This window comes from Erpetoichthys calabaricus, chromosome 10 (genome assembly GCF_900747795.2).
Source record: "Erpetoichthys calabaricus chromosome 10, fErpCal1.3, whole genome shotgun sequence".
Lineage (NCBI taxonomy): Eukaryota > Metazoa > Chordata > Cladistia > Polypteriformes > Polypteridae > Erpetoichthys > Erpetoichthys calabaricus.
In genome coordinates, this window is record NC_041403.2 from 9520959 (window position 1) to 9539535 (window position 18577).

The 18577-nt window shown below is 39.4% G+C and overlaps 2 protein-coding genes and 1 long non-coding RNA gene across 3 annotated transcripts in view; 1 reads left to right on the top strand and 2 right to left on the bottom strand.

Moving 5' to 3' along the window:
- LOC127529390 (uncharacterized) overlaps positions 1 to 18577 on the bottom strand; it is a 706297-nt gene that overhangs the window by 360730 nt on the left and 326990 nt on the right. The gene's annotated exons all lie outside the window — the stretch shown is intronic.
- The window catches only part of mpl (MPL proto-oncogene, thrombopoietin receptor), a 522581-nt gene that overhangs the window by 163815 nt on the left and 340189 nt on the right, over positions 1 to 18577 (top strand). The window lies entirely within an intron of this gene.
- The window catches only part of orc1 (origin recognition complex, subunit 1), an 89094-nt gene that overhangs the window by 66703 nt on the left and 3814 nt on the right, over positions 1 to 18577 (bottom strand). Inside the window, exons 2-4 of the mRNA XM_028810858.2 lie at positions 15399 to 15508; positions 13404 to 13525; positions 9573 to 9748 (exon numbers count right to left, since the gene is read on the bottom strand). Of these exons, the coding sequence (XP_028666691.2) occupies positions 9573 to 9748; positions 13404 to 13525; positions 15399 to 15496 (396 nt within the window). The 5' untranslated portion in view covers positions 15497 to 15508. The remainder of the gene's footprint in view (positions 1 to 9572; positions 9749 to 13403; positions 13526 to 15398; positions 15509 to 18577) is intronic.

Genomic DNA, 18577 nt, shown 5'->3' on the forward strand with positions numbered 1-18577 from the left:
TCTTCAAGGTTGCATTGAATTTTGATTCCGTGTTTGGACTTACATCATGACAACGTAACGTATGACTGCCTGTGAGTGAATATCGTTTCTTTCTCTCTAATAAAAATTTTTTCAGATGATTTTCCATGCTCTTTCTTCTTCACTTAGTCATTGACGTGTCATCCAGAACGTATAAAATTATTGTCCTGATAAAATGTATAAGAGCTGAGAGCGCAGGAATTGTGTCTGCCAAAAGCATTCACATGACTGGAAGATTAGATGACTGTGGTCTTGTTTGAAAAAAGCTGTAAGTAGGGTGTGACTTGAAAGAATCTCATGGTAAGTCCGTCTCACGGGACATCATATCGTGCCAACGTTTTTGGAATCTTGTAATTCTCGCTGGCAACACGAATTAGACAATCTACAAGTCTCCGGCTTAAAGTTTAAATCCAAACAATATATCCGATATCTTTTCACGGTTCCTTTATTTCACCGAGTAATAATTTTCGTTTGTTTGCGCTAATGCGATCTTTACTATCATTTTTTGAGAGTTTTGAATTTTCGTACTTCCATTATCTCTAACCTGCTCTGCACGTGTACCGCGCCAATATTCTCACAGGATAACAAGTGTCTTATCGAGAAAATCACGTCTAGTCTCCTTCCAAGATTTTTTTTTTTTATAATAATAGAGATTTATTATGTACACAGATAATCAGAGTAAACCTTGGGGAGTTAATGAGGTAGTTGGAGCAAGTCGCACCTGCACGTGTGGGTATGATCATTCTCAATTGCTTCATTGGCTTCCTGTGGCATGTGATTAAGGTGCTGTGCCCACGGAGGTGCAGGTGGATATATATATATATATATATATATATATATATATATATATATATATATATATATATATATATATATATGGGTCAGCACCAGGAAGGAAAACAGGAAGATAAAGGAGGTTAAAGGACCGGAAAGAGCAGTCTTAGCAGGCACTTGACTCTTCTCAGCAAGGTACAGTGAGGTTAAATTTTCATGTATTTCATCTAATTGCTTTTGTATTTATGTATTTTAGTATTAAACAGTGTTTAAATTATTTTATACAACCCCATCAATGTATAATATGCCAGTAACAATAGGATTTTTTTTTTCATGGAAACTGATTAATTATTTCCCCATTATTTCTTATGGGAAAAATTCATTTGGTATAAGTCCAAGGATCTGGAACGGATTAAGGATGTATACCGAGGTATCACTGTATATTTAAATGAAGAATACATTCCTTGGCGATTCTAAATTGGCCCTAGTGTGTGCTTGGTGTGTGGTGTGTTTGTGTGTGTCCTGCGGTGGGTTGGCACCCTGCCCGGGATTGGTTCCTGCCTTGTGCCCTGTGTTGGCTGGGATTGGCTCCAGCAGACCCCCCGTGACCCTGTGTTCGGATTCAGTGGGTTGGAAAATGGATGGATGGATGGAATACATCCCTAAAAAAACAGCCACAGAGGATGCACAAACCAGTGTGTTTCTTCGTGCCTGTCCCAAGCCCGGATAAATGGGGAGGGTTACGTCAGGAAGGGCATTCGGTGTAAAATTTAGCCAAATCAATATGCGGACAACAATTTTGGATGATCCGCTATGGCAACCCCTAACAAGAGCAGCCGAAAGAAGAAGAATGCATCCCTAAAATCATATGTACAAAACCTTTAAAATTAATAGGCCTGGAATTTCCACAGAAATGAAATTATCATTAGACATAGCCTTCAAAAACAGTGTGACCTGCGGGGTTAGTCTGGGAGCCTTTAACAGGCAAACTCAATGCATCTTCTTTAAAGAACAGAGGTACATTTTTTTCCAGAAGTTATAGTTGTACATAAAGGAGGGCTCGGCATTCAGGGTGGAGAGCTCTAAAACTCCTTGTTCTAAAATGTTCTCTCATTGCTCGGATGTAATCATCGACGAGCTGTACACAATTAAAAAAAAAAAAAGAAAAAAAAAAAAAAAAAAAAGAAAAGAAAAAGCATGATTTTCTGACCAAAACTGTAATTTTAAGACGTGAAAATCAATTTTGATCTTCCAGACTGACACCACTATAAAATCAACTTTTCTCAACGCTTTGTAACTTCATAGAATCAGAACTTAACTGAATATCAAATTTTTAACCACATCACCAAACTTACATATACATGGAAATAACAAATTGAATTGAAACTTGGAGCTAACTTACATCAAGTTTAGATTGGTAATAAAGGTTTACTGAAATTAAGTTCACAAAAAGTGCCAAGATTACCAATTCATAAAATAAAATGCAACAATATGAAAAGCAATTTCAACTAAATCTTAATTCTTTGCAAAATTTTCATAAGGGTTTACATGTAATTCTAGATAAAGAAGGTTAATTACATCAAAATTAAATATAGAAAACCAAAACTACCAAGGATTCATGTTTTCTTTTTTGTCATCAGGTTTGCTTCTTCTGTCATAATTTCAAAACTTTCTCTTAGATCTTCTCTTTTTAAATCCACTCATAAAAGGACATATAAGGAATCATTTACATTTTAGCAAAATAATGTTAAAAATGTAGTAACACACGTTTCCATCCACAGTTCTAAACCATAGTCGAGTTAAGAAGCTAAATTTAAATTGGCCTGTTGGTAACATAACCTGTTGTTTTGAAGATCACTGTATAATTCATGCAGCAGACATCCATCAATAGAATAACCAGCCCACTTTCAATACTAACCAATAGTAGTATTGACTGTGTTTAAATTGCCAAACACTTGGGTCAGGTTGGGGAGCATGTACCGGTACAGCACGTTGCCGCACTGACCACATGATGAAACAGCTCGGATCCTGGTTGGCAACCCCTCAGGTAGACTTGCGGTCCAGTCCCACCCTCTGGAAATGACTATCTACCACAGCCAGGTGTTATGTGGGCGTCCCCCTGGTCCAGCCATACAGGCCCTTAACAATGAGAATCCTGTGAGAGGGATCACCCTCGGGTAATCACGCCACATGGCCGTAGTGCTGTAAATGACGCTCCCTTATAATGCGGGTAATGTGCCTCATTCGGGACTCCATGAGCAATTAGATAGAAAGTCAAACCGGCGGTACCCAAGGATTCTCTGAAGAGACACAGTACCAAAGGAGTCCAGTCTTCGTCTCAGGTCACTGGATAGCGTCCATGTCTCACAAACAGGAAGCACCAGGACTCTAAAGACTTGGACCTTCATCCTTTTGCAGATATCAGGCACTCCACACACCTCTTTCCAGTGACCTCATGACCCCTCCATGCTCTCCCAATCCATCTACGGACTTCATAGGAAGAGTCACCAGACACATGAATGTCACTGCCGAGGTCAACACTCTCTCTGCAGACAGACACACTGCTGATGTCTGTCCCTAAGAGGTCATTAAAGGCCTGGCTCTTGGTTTTTATCAGGACACTCGCAAGCCCAGACACTCCGACTCCTCGATCAGTCTTTTGAGAGCCCTGATCAGATCCGCCATTGACTCCATGAAGATGACAGTACTGTCAGCAAAGTCAAGATCAGTGAATCTTTCTTCACCAACAGATGCCCCACGGCCCAAAAGATGTCCCATAACAAAAACACTGAACAAATTAAATGACCAAATATCAGCAACCTTAGTTGTGGTAATTATACTTTGGACACACTTGATATTCTATATGGTGATCCACAAGGCTCTATCCTGGGTCCGCTGCTCTTTTTGATTTACATGCTTCCGTTAGGTCAGATTATCTTGGGGCATAACGTGAGCTACCACAGCTATGCTGACGACACACAACTGTATTTATCAATAGCGCCTGACGACCCCGACTCTCTTGATTCACTGACCCCAATGTCTTGTGTTTCTGAATGGATGAGTAGTAATTTTCTCAAACTAAATAAGAAGAAAAGAGAAATTTTAGTGATTGGCAAAAATGGATATGATGAGGGTATTAGAAATAAACAGAGGTAAAGAATTTTGGGGTAACTGACTCTGACCTGAATTTTAAATCACATATTAATCAGATCACTAGGACAGTATTTTTTCACTTAAGAAATATAGCAAAGTTAGACCTCTTATAACATTGCAAGATGCTGAGAAATGAGTTCACGCTTTTGTTTTCAGTCGACTAGATTACTGTAACACTCTCCTCTCAGGACCACCCAAAAAAAGACATCAATCGATTGCAACGAGTGCAGAATGCAGCTGCTAGAATCTTAACTAAGAAAAGAAAATTCAATCACATCACACCAGTTCTGATGTCACTACATTGGTTACCTGTGTCATTTAGAATTGACTTTAAAATACTGCTCATGGTTTACAAAGCCTTCAATAATCTGCTCCATCCTATATTTCGGAATGCCTGTCATCTTATGTCCAAATCATAACCATAGATCTTTAAATGAGGGTCTGCTTATTATTCCAAGAGCTAAACTTAAAAGATGTGGTGAGGCGGCCTTCTGCTATTATGCACCTAAAATCTGTAACAGCTGACTGATAGAAATTCACCAGGCTAATACAGTGGAGCACTTTAAACAACTGCTAAAAACTCATTACTTTAACATGGCTTTCTCATAGCTTCAATGTAGTTTAACCCTTATACTCTGTATATGCATTTAATTATCATCATCATTCATGGTGGTACAGAAATCCGTACTAACCCCGACTTTCTCTGCTGTTCTTTTTCCGGTTTTCTGTGGTGCCGATCTGCACCACCACCACCACCCGATCAAAGCACCGTGCTGTCTCTCCATTGATGGATTAAAGGCCAGAAGTCCACATGACCATCATCATCATCAAGTTCTTCCATGTGAAGCCTGAATACCATGAGGACTGATTGAAATCATTTATGTTATGTAGAATGCCTAGAGGGGGCTGGCTGGGTGGTCTCATGGCCTCGGAACCTATGCAAATATTTTTTTTTTTTTTTCTCTTTAGCCGTCTGGAGTTTTCTTTTGGTTTTTTTCTGTCCTTCCTGGCCATTGGACCTTACTTTTACACTATGTTAACCAGTAACAGTGCACTGCACGAATACACTTGACTTGAGTATTCCTAGTTTTCCTCCTCTTTCTCTGTATGTTTAGCATTAATTTGCTCAGAGGGTGATGCGCTTCCTGAGCAGCTCTACTTTTCTCCACCCTAGCGGCCCGCTTCTTCTCTTCTTTAGTCAGCATCTTTTCACGTTAAAACTGATTAAGTCGGTGTTTGTGCTGCAATTACAGTAACCCCTCCTCCATCGCGGGGGTTGCGTTCCAGAGCCACCCGCAAAATAAGAAAATCTGCGAAGTAGAAACCATATGTTTATATGGTTATTTTTATATTGTCATGCTTGGGTCACAGATTTGCACAGAAACACAGGAGGTTGTAGAGAGACAGGAACGTTATTCAAACACTGCAAACAAACATTTGTCTCTTTTTCAAAAGTTTAAACTGTGCTCCATGACAAGACAGAGATCACAGTTCCGTCTCACAATTAAAAGAATGCAAACATATCTTCCTCTTCAAAGGAGTGTGTCAGGAGCAGATCATGTCACAGAGATAGAGAAAAGCAAACAAATCAATAGGGCTGTTTGGCTTTTAAGTATGTGAAGCACCGCAGCACAAAGCTGTTGAAGGTGGCAGCTCACACCCCCTCCGTCAGGAGCAGACAAAGAGAGAGAGAGAGAGAGACAGAGTTTGTTTTTCAAGCACAAATCAATACGTGCCCTTCGAACTTTTAAGTATGCGAAGCACCGTTCAGCATGTCCTTCAGGAAGCAGCTGCACAAAAGATAGCAACGTGAAGATAATCTTTCAGCATTTTTAGACAAGCGTCCGTATCGTCTAGGTGTGCGAACAGCCCCCCTGCTCAATCCCCATACGTCAGGATCAGAGAAAGTCAGCGCAAGAGAAAGAGAAAAGTAAGCTGGGTAGCTTCTCAGCCATCTGCCAATAGCGTCCCTTGTATGAAATCAACTGGGCAAACCAACTGAGGAAGCATGTACCAGAAATTAAAAGACCCATTGTCCGCAGAAACCCGCGAAGCAGCGAAAAATCCGCGATATTTATTTAAATATGCTTACATATAAAATCCGCGATGGAGTGAAGCCGTGAAAGGCAAAACGCGAAATAGCGAGGGATTACTGTACTGATTACGTTTTCTTTAATTTTTCACTTAAGCTGGCACTTAAGTCTTCAGTCCGCCTCCAGAATGATTTAAGATATGAAGAGGTAGGGGAAGTGACGGCAAAGACGGTAGGGGATGAGAACGGCGCTCGTACACATTTGCAGCATGGCCCTAAAAAGAAAAAGAGGAATAAACTTGGAGGTCAATCATCACCCCAAAAGCGGATAGTAGACGTCACGTAGTACATGTATACCAAATTTCAGGTCAATAGGTCAAACGGTTTGCGAGCTACAGGGGATTTAAAATCCTGGACAGACAAAAGGGCAGCCACGGTGGCGTATTATATATAAAGATTAGTATTGCCCAATTTTATTTCTTATATTTTGTCTTTTTTGTCACCTGGTCCTCACAGGTGGCGCAGTGGAAGATTGTGGGTTCGCTTCCCGGTTCCTCCTTGTGTGGATAGCGCTTTGAGTACTGAGAAAAGCGCTATATAAATGTAATGAATTATTATTATTATTTTTTCTCTTTCTTCACCCTGTAAAGCACTTTGAGCGACATCATTTGTATGAAAATGTGGTATAGAATTAGAATAGGTATTTTAGGCGATGCAAGATTTTACGAAGTATGTCTATTAATATTTTGGAACAGCCTTACCTTGCTATGCCCAAAGTATTCCTGAAGAGGATGCCACAGAAGTGTGGGGCTGCTGCTTTTGTGTCATTCAATTTTTATATCTGCAGATTGACAGCTCTGTTTGAATACCCTAAAAACTGACTTGCCATTAATGCAAAGGACTGAACCAAGGCAGCACAGTTTAAATAAACTCTGCACATTTGGGATAGAATTATGTAACAGAAACATTTGTTTTGGTCAAAGTATATGGACAAATTGGAAATGGAACAGTAGACTAGAACTGATGATGATTTGCCCAATACAACAACGTTATGCATCCATAGGTTAATCACCCAAATTGTCTACAAATTTCATCATATCTGTGTTATTTGTGAGTTTCCAATCGTACGTAATGTAATCGACTAGAGATGTATACGATCGCCATACCACTTACACGTCGTAAAAGGCAACTAAAGAAGTTTGGCATCAGGAAGCAGGGGTGCGGAAATCCAATGCCCGACTCGTCCGACACGGGTAAATTGAACGTCGGACAAGCGTGTTTTTCTGGTTTCAGTTGTCCGCGGACAAGTGCAATTTTCTGGAGAAAAAATATTATATGTGCTGTGCAGGGCACATTTTACCACTACTTTCACATTTTAAACATTTGGGTACATACTTTGTGCAGAAACAGTCCACTTAGGCATGTTCTTCATGTCTCAAATTGGTCTTCAATATTGTTTACAAAATGGCAGCTGATTTTTCAAAGTGGAAGCACTCTTACGGTCTTACATAAGTATTTTACCCTAATACTTACACACTTGGAGATGCGGTCATTTTTTTCATGCCGACATTACGATGTAATATGATGATTTTTCATTATAATCAATAACTTTTATATATTACCAGTAACGGCGTACTGCACGATAGATAACATGCAGTGAATAAACACACTTGACTTGAGCATTCATAGTTTTCATCCTCTTTCTCTGTACGTTTAGCATACGTTTGCTCAGAGGTTGATGTGCTTGTTCCTTCCTGAGCAGCCCTTCTTTTCTCCACCCTAGCGGCCCGCTGCTTCTCTTCTTTCGTCGGCATCTTTTTGCGTTAAAACTGATTAAGTTAGTTTTTGTGTTGCAATTACTTAGTACGTTTTCTTTAATTTTTCACTTAAACTGGCACTTAAGTCTTCAATCTGCCTCAAGAATGATTAGCGAAGGTGGTGGGGAATGAGAACGGCTCCCATACGCATGCGCGGCCCTGCTGCGCACGGCCGAGAGTTTATTCAACAATAAAATAAAATAAAAATAAAGAGTAATACAAATCATCACCCCGAAAGCGGATAGTAGACGTCACGTAGTATACTGTATGTATACCAAATTTCAAGTCAAAAGGTGAAATGGTTTGCGAGCTACAGGTGATTTAAAATCCTGGACGGACAGACAAACAAACAGCCACAGTAGCGTATTATAGAAGAAGATTGATAAAATTCATTGTTTTTACATAAAAATGCAGTCATTTTACTTACAATACAATTGTTTTCACCACATAAGAAAGCTTGTTAGGCAGTTAATCTTTCCTGAAATTTGCGATTTCATGTAGGTTGTGATATATTGAGGAGTGAAGAAATTTATTGCGTGACAACATCAATTTTGATGAGCTGTCAATAGATCGTTTTTGATTAGCGAATATTTCATATAAAACAAGTTGATTTCGCGCTGTCAGTTTATTAAAAATAAAGAACAAAACATTCTAACGGTTTCCAAAGGTTATGAAATATCTATAAAAATCTTCACTGTAACTGTAGTATGTGAAACAGAACTAGTGTAGCTATAATGAAGGCATTGTTTATTAGTGAGTTAAAATGATAAGGGAATCTTTTATAAAATGTTCTAGAGCAAGGTGGCAAAATACTACTCCCTGAAAGAACTTTTTTCAGTTTTAAAATGGAAGGCAGTTTTGGTATCAATAAAAGAGATCAGAAAAAATAAACTATTTTTCACTTTTGTTATTTGTTTATGGACAAGTGAATTTAACTGGCGGACAAGTGGATTTTCTAAGTTTACTTGTCCGTAGACAAGTAGAAAAAAATTTGATTTCCACACCCCTGGGAAGGGAATTCATAAATAAAACACTTCTGTTCTAATACCCTAAAAATGTAGGGTGGAACCAGCCAACCAAAGTGAACAAAGAGAACAAATGTTAAACCAGCAGAGAGCAAGTGAGTGAAAGATGAGACAAACTGATGTAATCTACAAATGGAAGACTGAAAGAATTGTGCCATCTTGTGATGCAGCTGTTGGTTATAGGTTATAAAGAATGACTGAAGATCATTGCAAAAGGCCCCATTTTATTAGGAGTGGCGCAATTTTAAAAGCTGCAAACATTTCAGAGCCTCAGTCCATAGCTCCATATCAAGTCTCTACTCTGAATTTTCTTAAGCTCTTTAATCTGCGATATCCTTCTATTATAATACAGTCTAAAACTCTACATACTGCTTTTGATGATAGAGAATCATAAATGCCACTCAAGGTCACGAGCAATGCTCAGTTTCTCTTTTCAAAAATCACTGCTGCACACTATCAGTTTTAGACAGATAACACAGTTAAACGGTAATCTGTATATCCAGTACAAGTTGCCTATTAAACGCCGTTTTAAGAAAGCTCCTAGCGAATCAGACTAAACACCAAGACTTGCAACCAAGTTGATCCACCATTCCAGACAATCTGTTGGGAACCTCAGAACAACAGGTATAAAAAAAAAAACAAACATAATCCCCATATTGAAGCAAAAGCAGTAACTTTAATGCATTCAACCACCTAAAAAAAATGGAAAGCAGGTCTTGTGAAGGAGCCACCATTTCAGGGTCTAAAACTCACCTGGGCTGTGCAGATGATCGTCTCTGCATCAATATCAGAGTCACAGTTCTTGATGTTGTAGAAAAACACCTCCTGTGCGTATGGCTCTCTGCCAAGCACTTTATGTTTGCTGAAGGGTATTTCATTGATGCGAACAAACCACTGCACCTCAGCTCGCTTGCCAGAAGAGCCGCTGCCTACAACAAACAAATATGTCAACAATTACTGAAACATGACAGGCACATAATCGCACCACAATGTAAAGCACTATGATGATATGATGCAAAATTATATATACCGTATATGCTCACATATAAGTTGGGTCTTAAAACCTGAAAAATCGATCATAAAATCCAACCCCGACTTTATTCGCCCGTTCAAAAATACGACACTTAATTTTTTTTTTTTTTCATCTTCTTGCCTCCTCCAATCTCACACCAGTTTCTCAGATGCATCAAATTTTGTTGCAGCAGTGCAGTTACCAATTTCTTTTGCTACTTCAATGATATTTAATTTAAAACCAGCTTCATATTTTCTTCTGATCGAACGCTCCATTGTAGATATGGGATGCTCTTATGATAAAGGTGTACGAGGGTGTGAGATACAAAAAAAAAAAAAAAAACCACAAAACAGTGCAAACGTCGCTTCAGAATAGTTCGGGTATCACCGTGTGGTCACGTAGGCACAATAAAGAGAGAGAGAGGTTAGGAGCACATGCTGGTACAGCGCATTGACGCACCCACATAGAAAAAGAAAGGCCATGTGCTCTGTGGTTACTCTCTCAGGTGGGCATTAGCCTATCATAAACCCTTGGACCAATAGCATGAGTTTTATACATTCGACTCATATGAGCGACATTATAAAATACCAGAAATTTTACTGTAAAATCATGTCCCACTTTATCCACGAGTATATACAGTGGTGTGAAAAACTATTTGCCCCCTTCCTGATTTCTTATTCTTTTGCATGTTTGTCACACAAAATGTTTCTGATCATCAAACACATTTAACCATTAGTCAAATATAACACAAGTAAACACAAAATGCAGTTTGTAAATGGTGGTTTTTATTATTTAGGGAGAAAAAAAAATCCAAACCTACAATGGCCCTGTGTGAAAAAGTAATTGCCCCCTGAACCTAATAACTGGTTGGGCCACCCTTAGCAGCAATAACTGCAATCAAGCGTTTGCGATAACTTGCAATGAGTCTTTTACAGCGCTCTGGAGGAATTTTGGCTCACTCATCTTTGCAAAATTGTTGTAATTCAGCTTTATTTGAGGGTTTTCTAGCATGAACCGCCTTTTTAAGGTCATGCCATAGCATCTCAATTGGTTTCAGGTCAGGACTTTGACTAGGCCACTCCAAAGTCTTCATTTTGTTTTTCTTCAGCCATTCAGAGGTGGATTTGCTGGTGTGTTTTGGGTCATTGTCCTGTTGCAGCACCCAAGATCGCTTCAGCTTGAGTTGACGAACAGATGGCCGGACATTCTCCTTCAGGATTTTTTGGTAGACAGTAGAATTCATGGTTCCATCTATCACAGCAAGCCTTCCAGGTCCTGAAGCAGCAAAACAACCCCAGACCATCACACTACCACCACCATATTTTACTGTTGGTATGATGTTCTTTTTCTGAAATGCTGTGTTCCTTTTACGCCAGATGTAACGGGACATTTGCCTTCCAAAAAGTTCAACTTTTGACTCATCAGTCCACAAGGTATTTTCCCAAAAGTCTTGGCAATCATTGAGATGTTTCTTAGCAAAATTGAGACGAGCCCTAATGTTCTTTTTGCTTAACAGTGGTTTGCGTCTTGGACATCTGCCATGCAGGCCGTTTTTGCCCAGTCTCTTTCTTATGGTGGAGTCGTGAACACTGACCTTAATTGAGGCAAGTGAGGCCTGCAGTTCTTTAGACGTTGTCCTGGGGTCTTTTGTGACCTCTCGGATGAGTCGTCTCTGCGCTCTTGGGGTAATTTTGGTCGGCCGGCCACTCCTGGGAAGGTTCACCACTGTTCCATGTTTTTGCCATTTGTGGATAATGGCTCTCACTGTGGTTCGCTGGAGTCCCAAAGCTTTAGAAATGGCTTTATAACCTTTACCAGACTGATAGATCTCAATTACTTCTGTTCTCATTTGTTCCTGAATTTCTTTGGATCTTGGCATGATGTCTAGCTTTTGAGGTGCTTTTGGTCTACTTCTCTGTGTCAGGCAGCTCCTATTTAAGTGATTTCTTGATTGAAACAGGTGTGACAGTAATCAGGCCTGGGGGTGGCTACGGAAATTGAACTCAGGTGTGATACACCACAGTTAGGTTATTTTTTAACAAGGGGGCAATTACTTTTTCACACAGGGCCATGTAGGTTTGGATTTTTTTTCTCCCTAAATAATAAACACCATCATTTAAAAACTGCATTTTGTGTTTACTTGTGTTATATTTGACTAATGGTTAAATGTGTTTGATGATCAGAAACATTTTGTGTGACAAACATGCAAAAGAATAAGAAATCAGGAAGGGGGCAAATAGTTTTTCACACCACTGTATGATTATATTTTATTATTTATATATAACACAGTACAACGAGTCAGCAATGCAATTCTTTTCTTTTGAGAAGGCGGTGTCCGCATTGTTTTTTTTTTGAATGGTTTTGAATGGAAATTAGTTCATGCGTTTGTTTTCAGTCGGCTAGATTACTGTAACGCACTCCTCTCAGGACTACCCAAAAAAGACATCAATCGTTTGCAACGAGTGCAGAATGCAGCTGCTAGAATCCTTACCAGGAAAAGAAAATCCGAACACATTTCTCCAGTTTTGATGTCACTACACTGGTTACCTGTGTCATTCAGAATTGACTTTAAAATTCTGCTTATGGTTTATAAAGCCTTAAATAATCTCGCCCCGTCTTATATATCGGAATGTCTGACGTCTTATATTCCAAATCGCAACCTCAGATCCTCAAATGAGTGTCTCCTTAGAATTCCAAGAGCAAAACTTAAAAGAAGTGGTGAGGCGGCCTTCTGCTGTTATGCACCTAAAATCTGGAATAGCCTGCCAGTAGGAATTCGCCAGGCTAATACAGTGGAGCACTTTAAAAAAACTGCTGAAAACACATTACTGTAACATGGCCTTCTCATAACTTCACTGTAATTTAATCTTGATACTCTGTATATCCAATTCATTATAATAACTATTCATTCAAAATCTGTACTAACCCCTACACTCTCTTCTGTTTCCTTTTCCGGTGTCCTGTTGGTGGTGGCCACCATCTACCGAAAGCACCATGATGTTCCAACAATGATGGATGGATTAAAAGCCAGAAGTCTGTATGACCATCAGCATCAAGTGACTCCGTGAGAACCCTAACTACAAAGAGGACTATTTCATTTATGTTAGGTAGAATGCCCAGAGGGGACTGGGTGGTCTCGTGGCCTGGAACCCCTACAGATTTTATTTTTTTCTCCAGCCTTCTGGAGTTTTTTTTTTTGTTTTTTCTGTCCACCCTGGCCATCGGACCTTACTCCTTTCTATGTTAACTAATGTTGTCTTATTTTAATTTCTTATTTTGTCTTTTATTTTTCTTTTCTTCATTATGTAAAGCACTTTGAGCTACTTTTTGTATGAAAATGTGCTATATAAATAAATGTTGTTGTTGTTACGATTTATCAAAAATTATTAAAAGAAGAGTGTTCCATTTAAACGACAATAATTATACTCAAGGTCTACTGTTGAAAATGAATACTTATTTATTTACTAAACACTTCTTTAAAACTGAGACAGAGAAAGTCTAGGAACATGCTGGCCAGTCAAGAAGGCCAAGATTGATAAGTAAACTCAACACAGCATCACAAGAAGACTAACCATCATCATATAGTTTGAGCAGCCTTGCAACATAAGGATTTTCTTCATGGTCTCCTTCTATTAAAATAAAATCTCCAGTTCTTATGATTGTGTTGCTGTCTTCCGATTTCACACAAAGACCTCTGGATAGGGGGGAGAAAAAACACAGAGCAGAGACATCATAAATAGTGAACTCTACAAACAGTTAAACTAAAAATCTAACCACACACGATTAGTATAAAATCTATAAAGTCTAACTTATGCAGGTTTTGACAGAGTGAACCTCACAAGACTCGGGTGCAAACCTGTTCCATTTATAAATACTTCATCCATCACTCTCCAACTCCAAGGCCTGTGCCACGTGCCTGCCACTTTGCATCTCTGCCGCTCGAGTATGTGGATTTCACTTTCACCAAACAACAAATCTTTTAATTCTCGTGGATACACCTCTTCATTGGGAAGAAACGCTACTTTTCCCTGATGGCAACACAAATTAGACGATCTACAAGTCTCCGACTTAAACTTTAAAGCCGAACAATATATTCGATTTCTTTTCGCTGTTCCGTTATTTCACCGAGTAATAATTTCCATTTGTTTGCGCTAATGCGATCTTTAGTATCAGTTTTTTGAGACTTTCAAATTTTAGTACTTTCATAATCTCTAATCTGCTCTGTGTGTGTATCGTGCCAACGTTTTTGAACGTCTTTACGACATTCTACTTTATCATCTACTCTTTGTATTTTATTTCCGGTCCCGGGCATGGTTAAATCTCTTGTCACAAAGTCTCGTCTCGCGGGACGTGAAAGTATCTCTCTGAAAAAGTCATGTCTCGTCCTAGGCTAAAAAGTCTCGTCTCAGGATTTTTTTTTATTAAAATAGAGATGTAAGAGCCATTTTCTTTGTTCTATAGATGAATATTTATTAGATGGCAATGCATAAACTATGGGAGGTTCCTATAATCCCCATAAATGAATCGTATTGGTATATTCTTGCCATTTCTAACAGCTTGGAGTAAACATTATTCTTCAGTTAGTTAGCGACAGCCTTGCCTTGTATAAGGTGCAGAGGCATACGGTTTTTAACCGTGACAGCACGTGACCGTGCCTGGGCACTTGCCTATGTGCCAACCGGCTTACGAGCCTTTTGAGTGTGTGAAGTAAATACGTAAGAAAACAGCACTTAATTTATGTGTTGTGCCGCACGTAAAAGCATACAGAAGAAGAAACTAAGAATCTTTAAGTAGAGAAATAAGTCTTTCAAGAAAAGCTACGTTTATAGAAGATACATTTTCCCCTTTTTTTTGCCTTTTATTCTACGTGTGTAATTATTTTTTCTTTTATTCTTGTGTGGATTATTTGCTTTTAACTTAATAAATACTTAATAAATACTTCATCCATCACTCGCCAACCCCAAGGTCTGTGCCACGTGCCAGCCACTTTGCATCTCGGCTGCTTGCGTATGTGGATTTCACTTACACCAAACAACAAATCCTTTAATTCTCGTGGAAACGCTTCTTCATTTCACTAAATACCTTTAAAAACAAACTTTTGGACTTGGAGAATTCTTTTGACGCTCATTTTACCCGTGCCTGATATCTCTCTTGTAGCTGCTGGAATATAAGGTGTTATGTATTGAAAAAAATTAAGGTTTTCTTATTTTATTAAACAAGAGTTAATAATCTTCTCAAACCCATTTTGTGCTCCTACCTGCCAAAAAAAAAGTGATTTTTAGGAATTCTTCACTAGCAAGGAAAACATTCGTGCAAATATATCCAGTATAAACAAAACAAATATAATAAGACTTCAGTATTTAATAATTTGTACAACTTATACATTTTAACTGAGAACTTGTTACAGCGTTCTGCACCTGCACTTAGTGAAAAACATTATGCAAAAATAAACAGAACTGCACTGACACTAAAACAAGGTTATAAAGTGCAATTGTTCCCAACAGTTACCATAATAACCAGAGCGAAAAACAGACAAATGACACACAAAATAAAACCAACACACTCACTCGTAGATAGCAACTTGTAACTTTCTGTCGATCAAAGAATCCTTCCCAAACCAAGAATAGTGTCTCTGTTTCTTAAGTCTAGTAAAGTATCTGGACATCCTGGCTCTTCCCTGAATAAAAAAAAAATAGAATGGAAATATTAAGATATAAAATTAGCAGAACAAGAATGTCTTCTCTTGTAACACAACTGTCCAGATAACATGTTTTGGAGTTGTAGTAGAGAACGTCACTCATCACGGGAATGCAGCACGAATATGAGAGAAACATGCAAACCAGACCAAAAAAAAAAAAAAAAAAATCAAAATGCAGTTTATTGTTTTTATTTAAATGGATGCATAAAACCTTCCTCAAAATACCCGGTTATGCAGACAGTCTTTGTTCTTAATGCTAAAGCTCTGAAACCAACATATAGTGATCCCCCGCTATATCGCGCTTCGCCTTTCGCGGCTTCACTCCATCGCGGATTTTATATGTAAGCATATTTAAATAAATATCGCGGATTTTTTGCTGGTTCACGGATTTCTGAGGACAATGGGTCTTTTAATTTCTGGTACATGCTTCCTCAGTTGGTTTGCCCAGTTGATTTCATACAAGGGACGCTATTGGCAGATGGCTGAGAAGCTACCCAACTTACTTTTGTTTCTCTCTCTCTCTCGCGCTGACTTTCTCTGATCCTGATGTAGGGGATGTGAGCAGGGGGGCTGTTCGCACACCTAGACGATACGGACGCTCGTCTAAAAATGCTGAAAGATTATCTTCACGTTGCTACCTTCTGTGTGCAGCTGCTTCCTGAAACGACATGCTGCACGGTGCTTCGCATACTTAAAAGCTCAAAGGGCACGTATTGATTTTTCACTGTTTGTTTTCCTCTGTCTGTCTGTCTGTCTCTCTCTCTCTCTCTCTCCCTCCCTGCTCCTGACGGAGGGGGTGTGAGCTGCCGCCTTCAACAGCTTTGTACCGGCGGTGCTTCGCATACTTAAAAGCCAAACAGCCCTATTGATTTGTTTGGTTTTCTCTCACTTTCTGACATTCAGTGCTCCTGACGCGCACTCCTTTGAAGAGGAAGATATGTTTGCATTCTTTTAATTGTGAGACAGAACTGTCATCTCCGTCTTGTCATGGAGCACAGTTTAAACTTTTGAAAAAGAGACAAATGTTTGTTTGCAGTGTTTGAATAACGTTCCTGTCTCTCTACAACCTCCTGTGTTTCTGCGCAAATCTGTGACCCAAGCATGACAATATAAAAATAACCATCTACTTCGCGGATTTTCTTATTTCGCGGGTGGCTCTGGAACGCAACCCCCGCGATGGAGGAGGGATTACTGTATACATTTTAAGCCTTTTATTGAATCTGTTGTCGCATTTACTTCTATAACAGATTTGTCCACTTTAAAACAACAGAGTTTCTTTACAGTGAAAAGCCGTTTTATTTCGCTTCTTACAGATTCGTTCTGCATTGCAATAAAAAGTTAGCCTGTGTGAACGACAGTCGGGGCACTTCTGTAATGGAAGGTCTGGGGGAAATGGGCATGCATATGGCATTTCCTCCCGCAGAGCGCTAGATGGCAGCCCCACCCCAGGCTGCAGTGGTGTCTCAGATTCCCACAGGTTTACATGGGACTTGGAGTTCAGCACAGCCCTGTCGGGTCCCGTGAGTGCCGCAAGAGCCTCACTACATCAGGCTTCCACCACACCTGGGAGTATGTCCGGATCATGCTCATGGGACACCCGAAATGCTCCCGGGTGCAGCATAAAAAGGTCCGCATCACTTCATTCAAGAAGCCAGAGTCGAGAGGAAGGCAGACAAAGCTTGCTAGGAGGAGTGAAGGAGGCAGTGGAAGAGTGACACAGAGAGAGAAAGATGACAAAGAGTGTGCTATCTTGCGAGGGGGGACCCAAAAATAACCGGAAATATTTTTAAAACGCGTTTAATTAAATTTTCTGTACAAACTACAATTAGTCTCCTTCAAAGTACTCTCCATTGGCGGAAATACACTTATCTAACCGTTTGTTCCATTGTTCGAAACATTTTTTTAAATTCGTCTGAAGTAATGCCCATTAACGCTCTGGTCGTTTCTTGTTTTACCTCTTCGACGTCAGCAAAATGCCTTCCTTTCAAGTCTTTTTTTTCCATCCGAGGGAACAAAAAGAAATCACACGGAGCTAAATCCGGTGAGTAGGGTGGGTGGTTCAGGGTTGTCATACCGTTTCTAACAATAGTTTCTGCAACACTTTTTTCAAGAAGAAAACAAAATTTCACTGCCGCGCGTTGCTCACGATAATCGGCCATCGTAAAAAAACGACGCTTGCACAAAACTACTTTTACAAAAAAAATTCACTGAACACAAGCACAACCTTCCAGACTGTTGGCACTTGGCAGACTGACTTGTGAGGAGTGTAACTAGATTGCCCTAGCAGCCCAACCACGTACTACAAGTACCAACCTAACAACAACAAAATTCCGGTTATTTTTGGGTCCCCCCTTGTACTTGTGGCTGTGGTGGTGGGAAACGCTTATTTTAAAGAGGTTCCCACAAATAAAGACTCTGTGCTTTCACCTTGTGTCTGTGTCTGTTTGTGTTGGGTGTTTTGGGAGATGGAGTGCCCCCTGGGATCCACACCTGTTATAAATAATTACTCCTTTGTAGAGCTCTACCAACTCAACAGAATAGAACACCTAAAAAAGTACAACTTTAACTCTGTTTATAGAATCCAGTCCACCACATTAGGATCCAAACCAAATTTAATCAATCATCTTCTCAAATAAGTGTTAAGGGTGGATATTTTTAAAAGCAGAAGAAAAAAAATGTATCAATAAACAGCAGTCTTACATGGGTCTTTGTCCTTCCAAGTACTCACTCAGAAGCGTAGCTCTGGCACCTTCCATCACCCTCGTAAACTTCTTGAGCCAAATGATGGTATTAAAACCTGTCGATCCCACATTATTGCTTTTACTTTGTATGCAAGCCATCACCTTGAAATCATTCCACAATGAACCCAGGGTGTCAGTGCACAGTTCATTCTCAGTCCTGTCCTGATGATGTCACGTTTCATGACCTTCTGTAAATCTCTCTCATCTGTTACATGTTTGAAATGCCTGGTTTGTTCTATTTAGAAGTTCTTTTAAAACAATGGTAATTAATACACAGTTTGTTGTTGGGATACATTTTGACCGATTT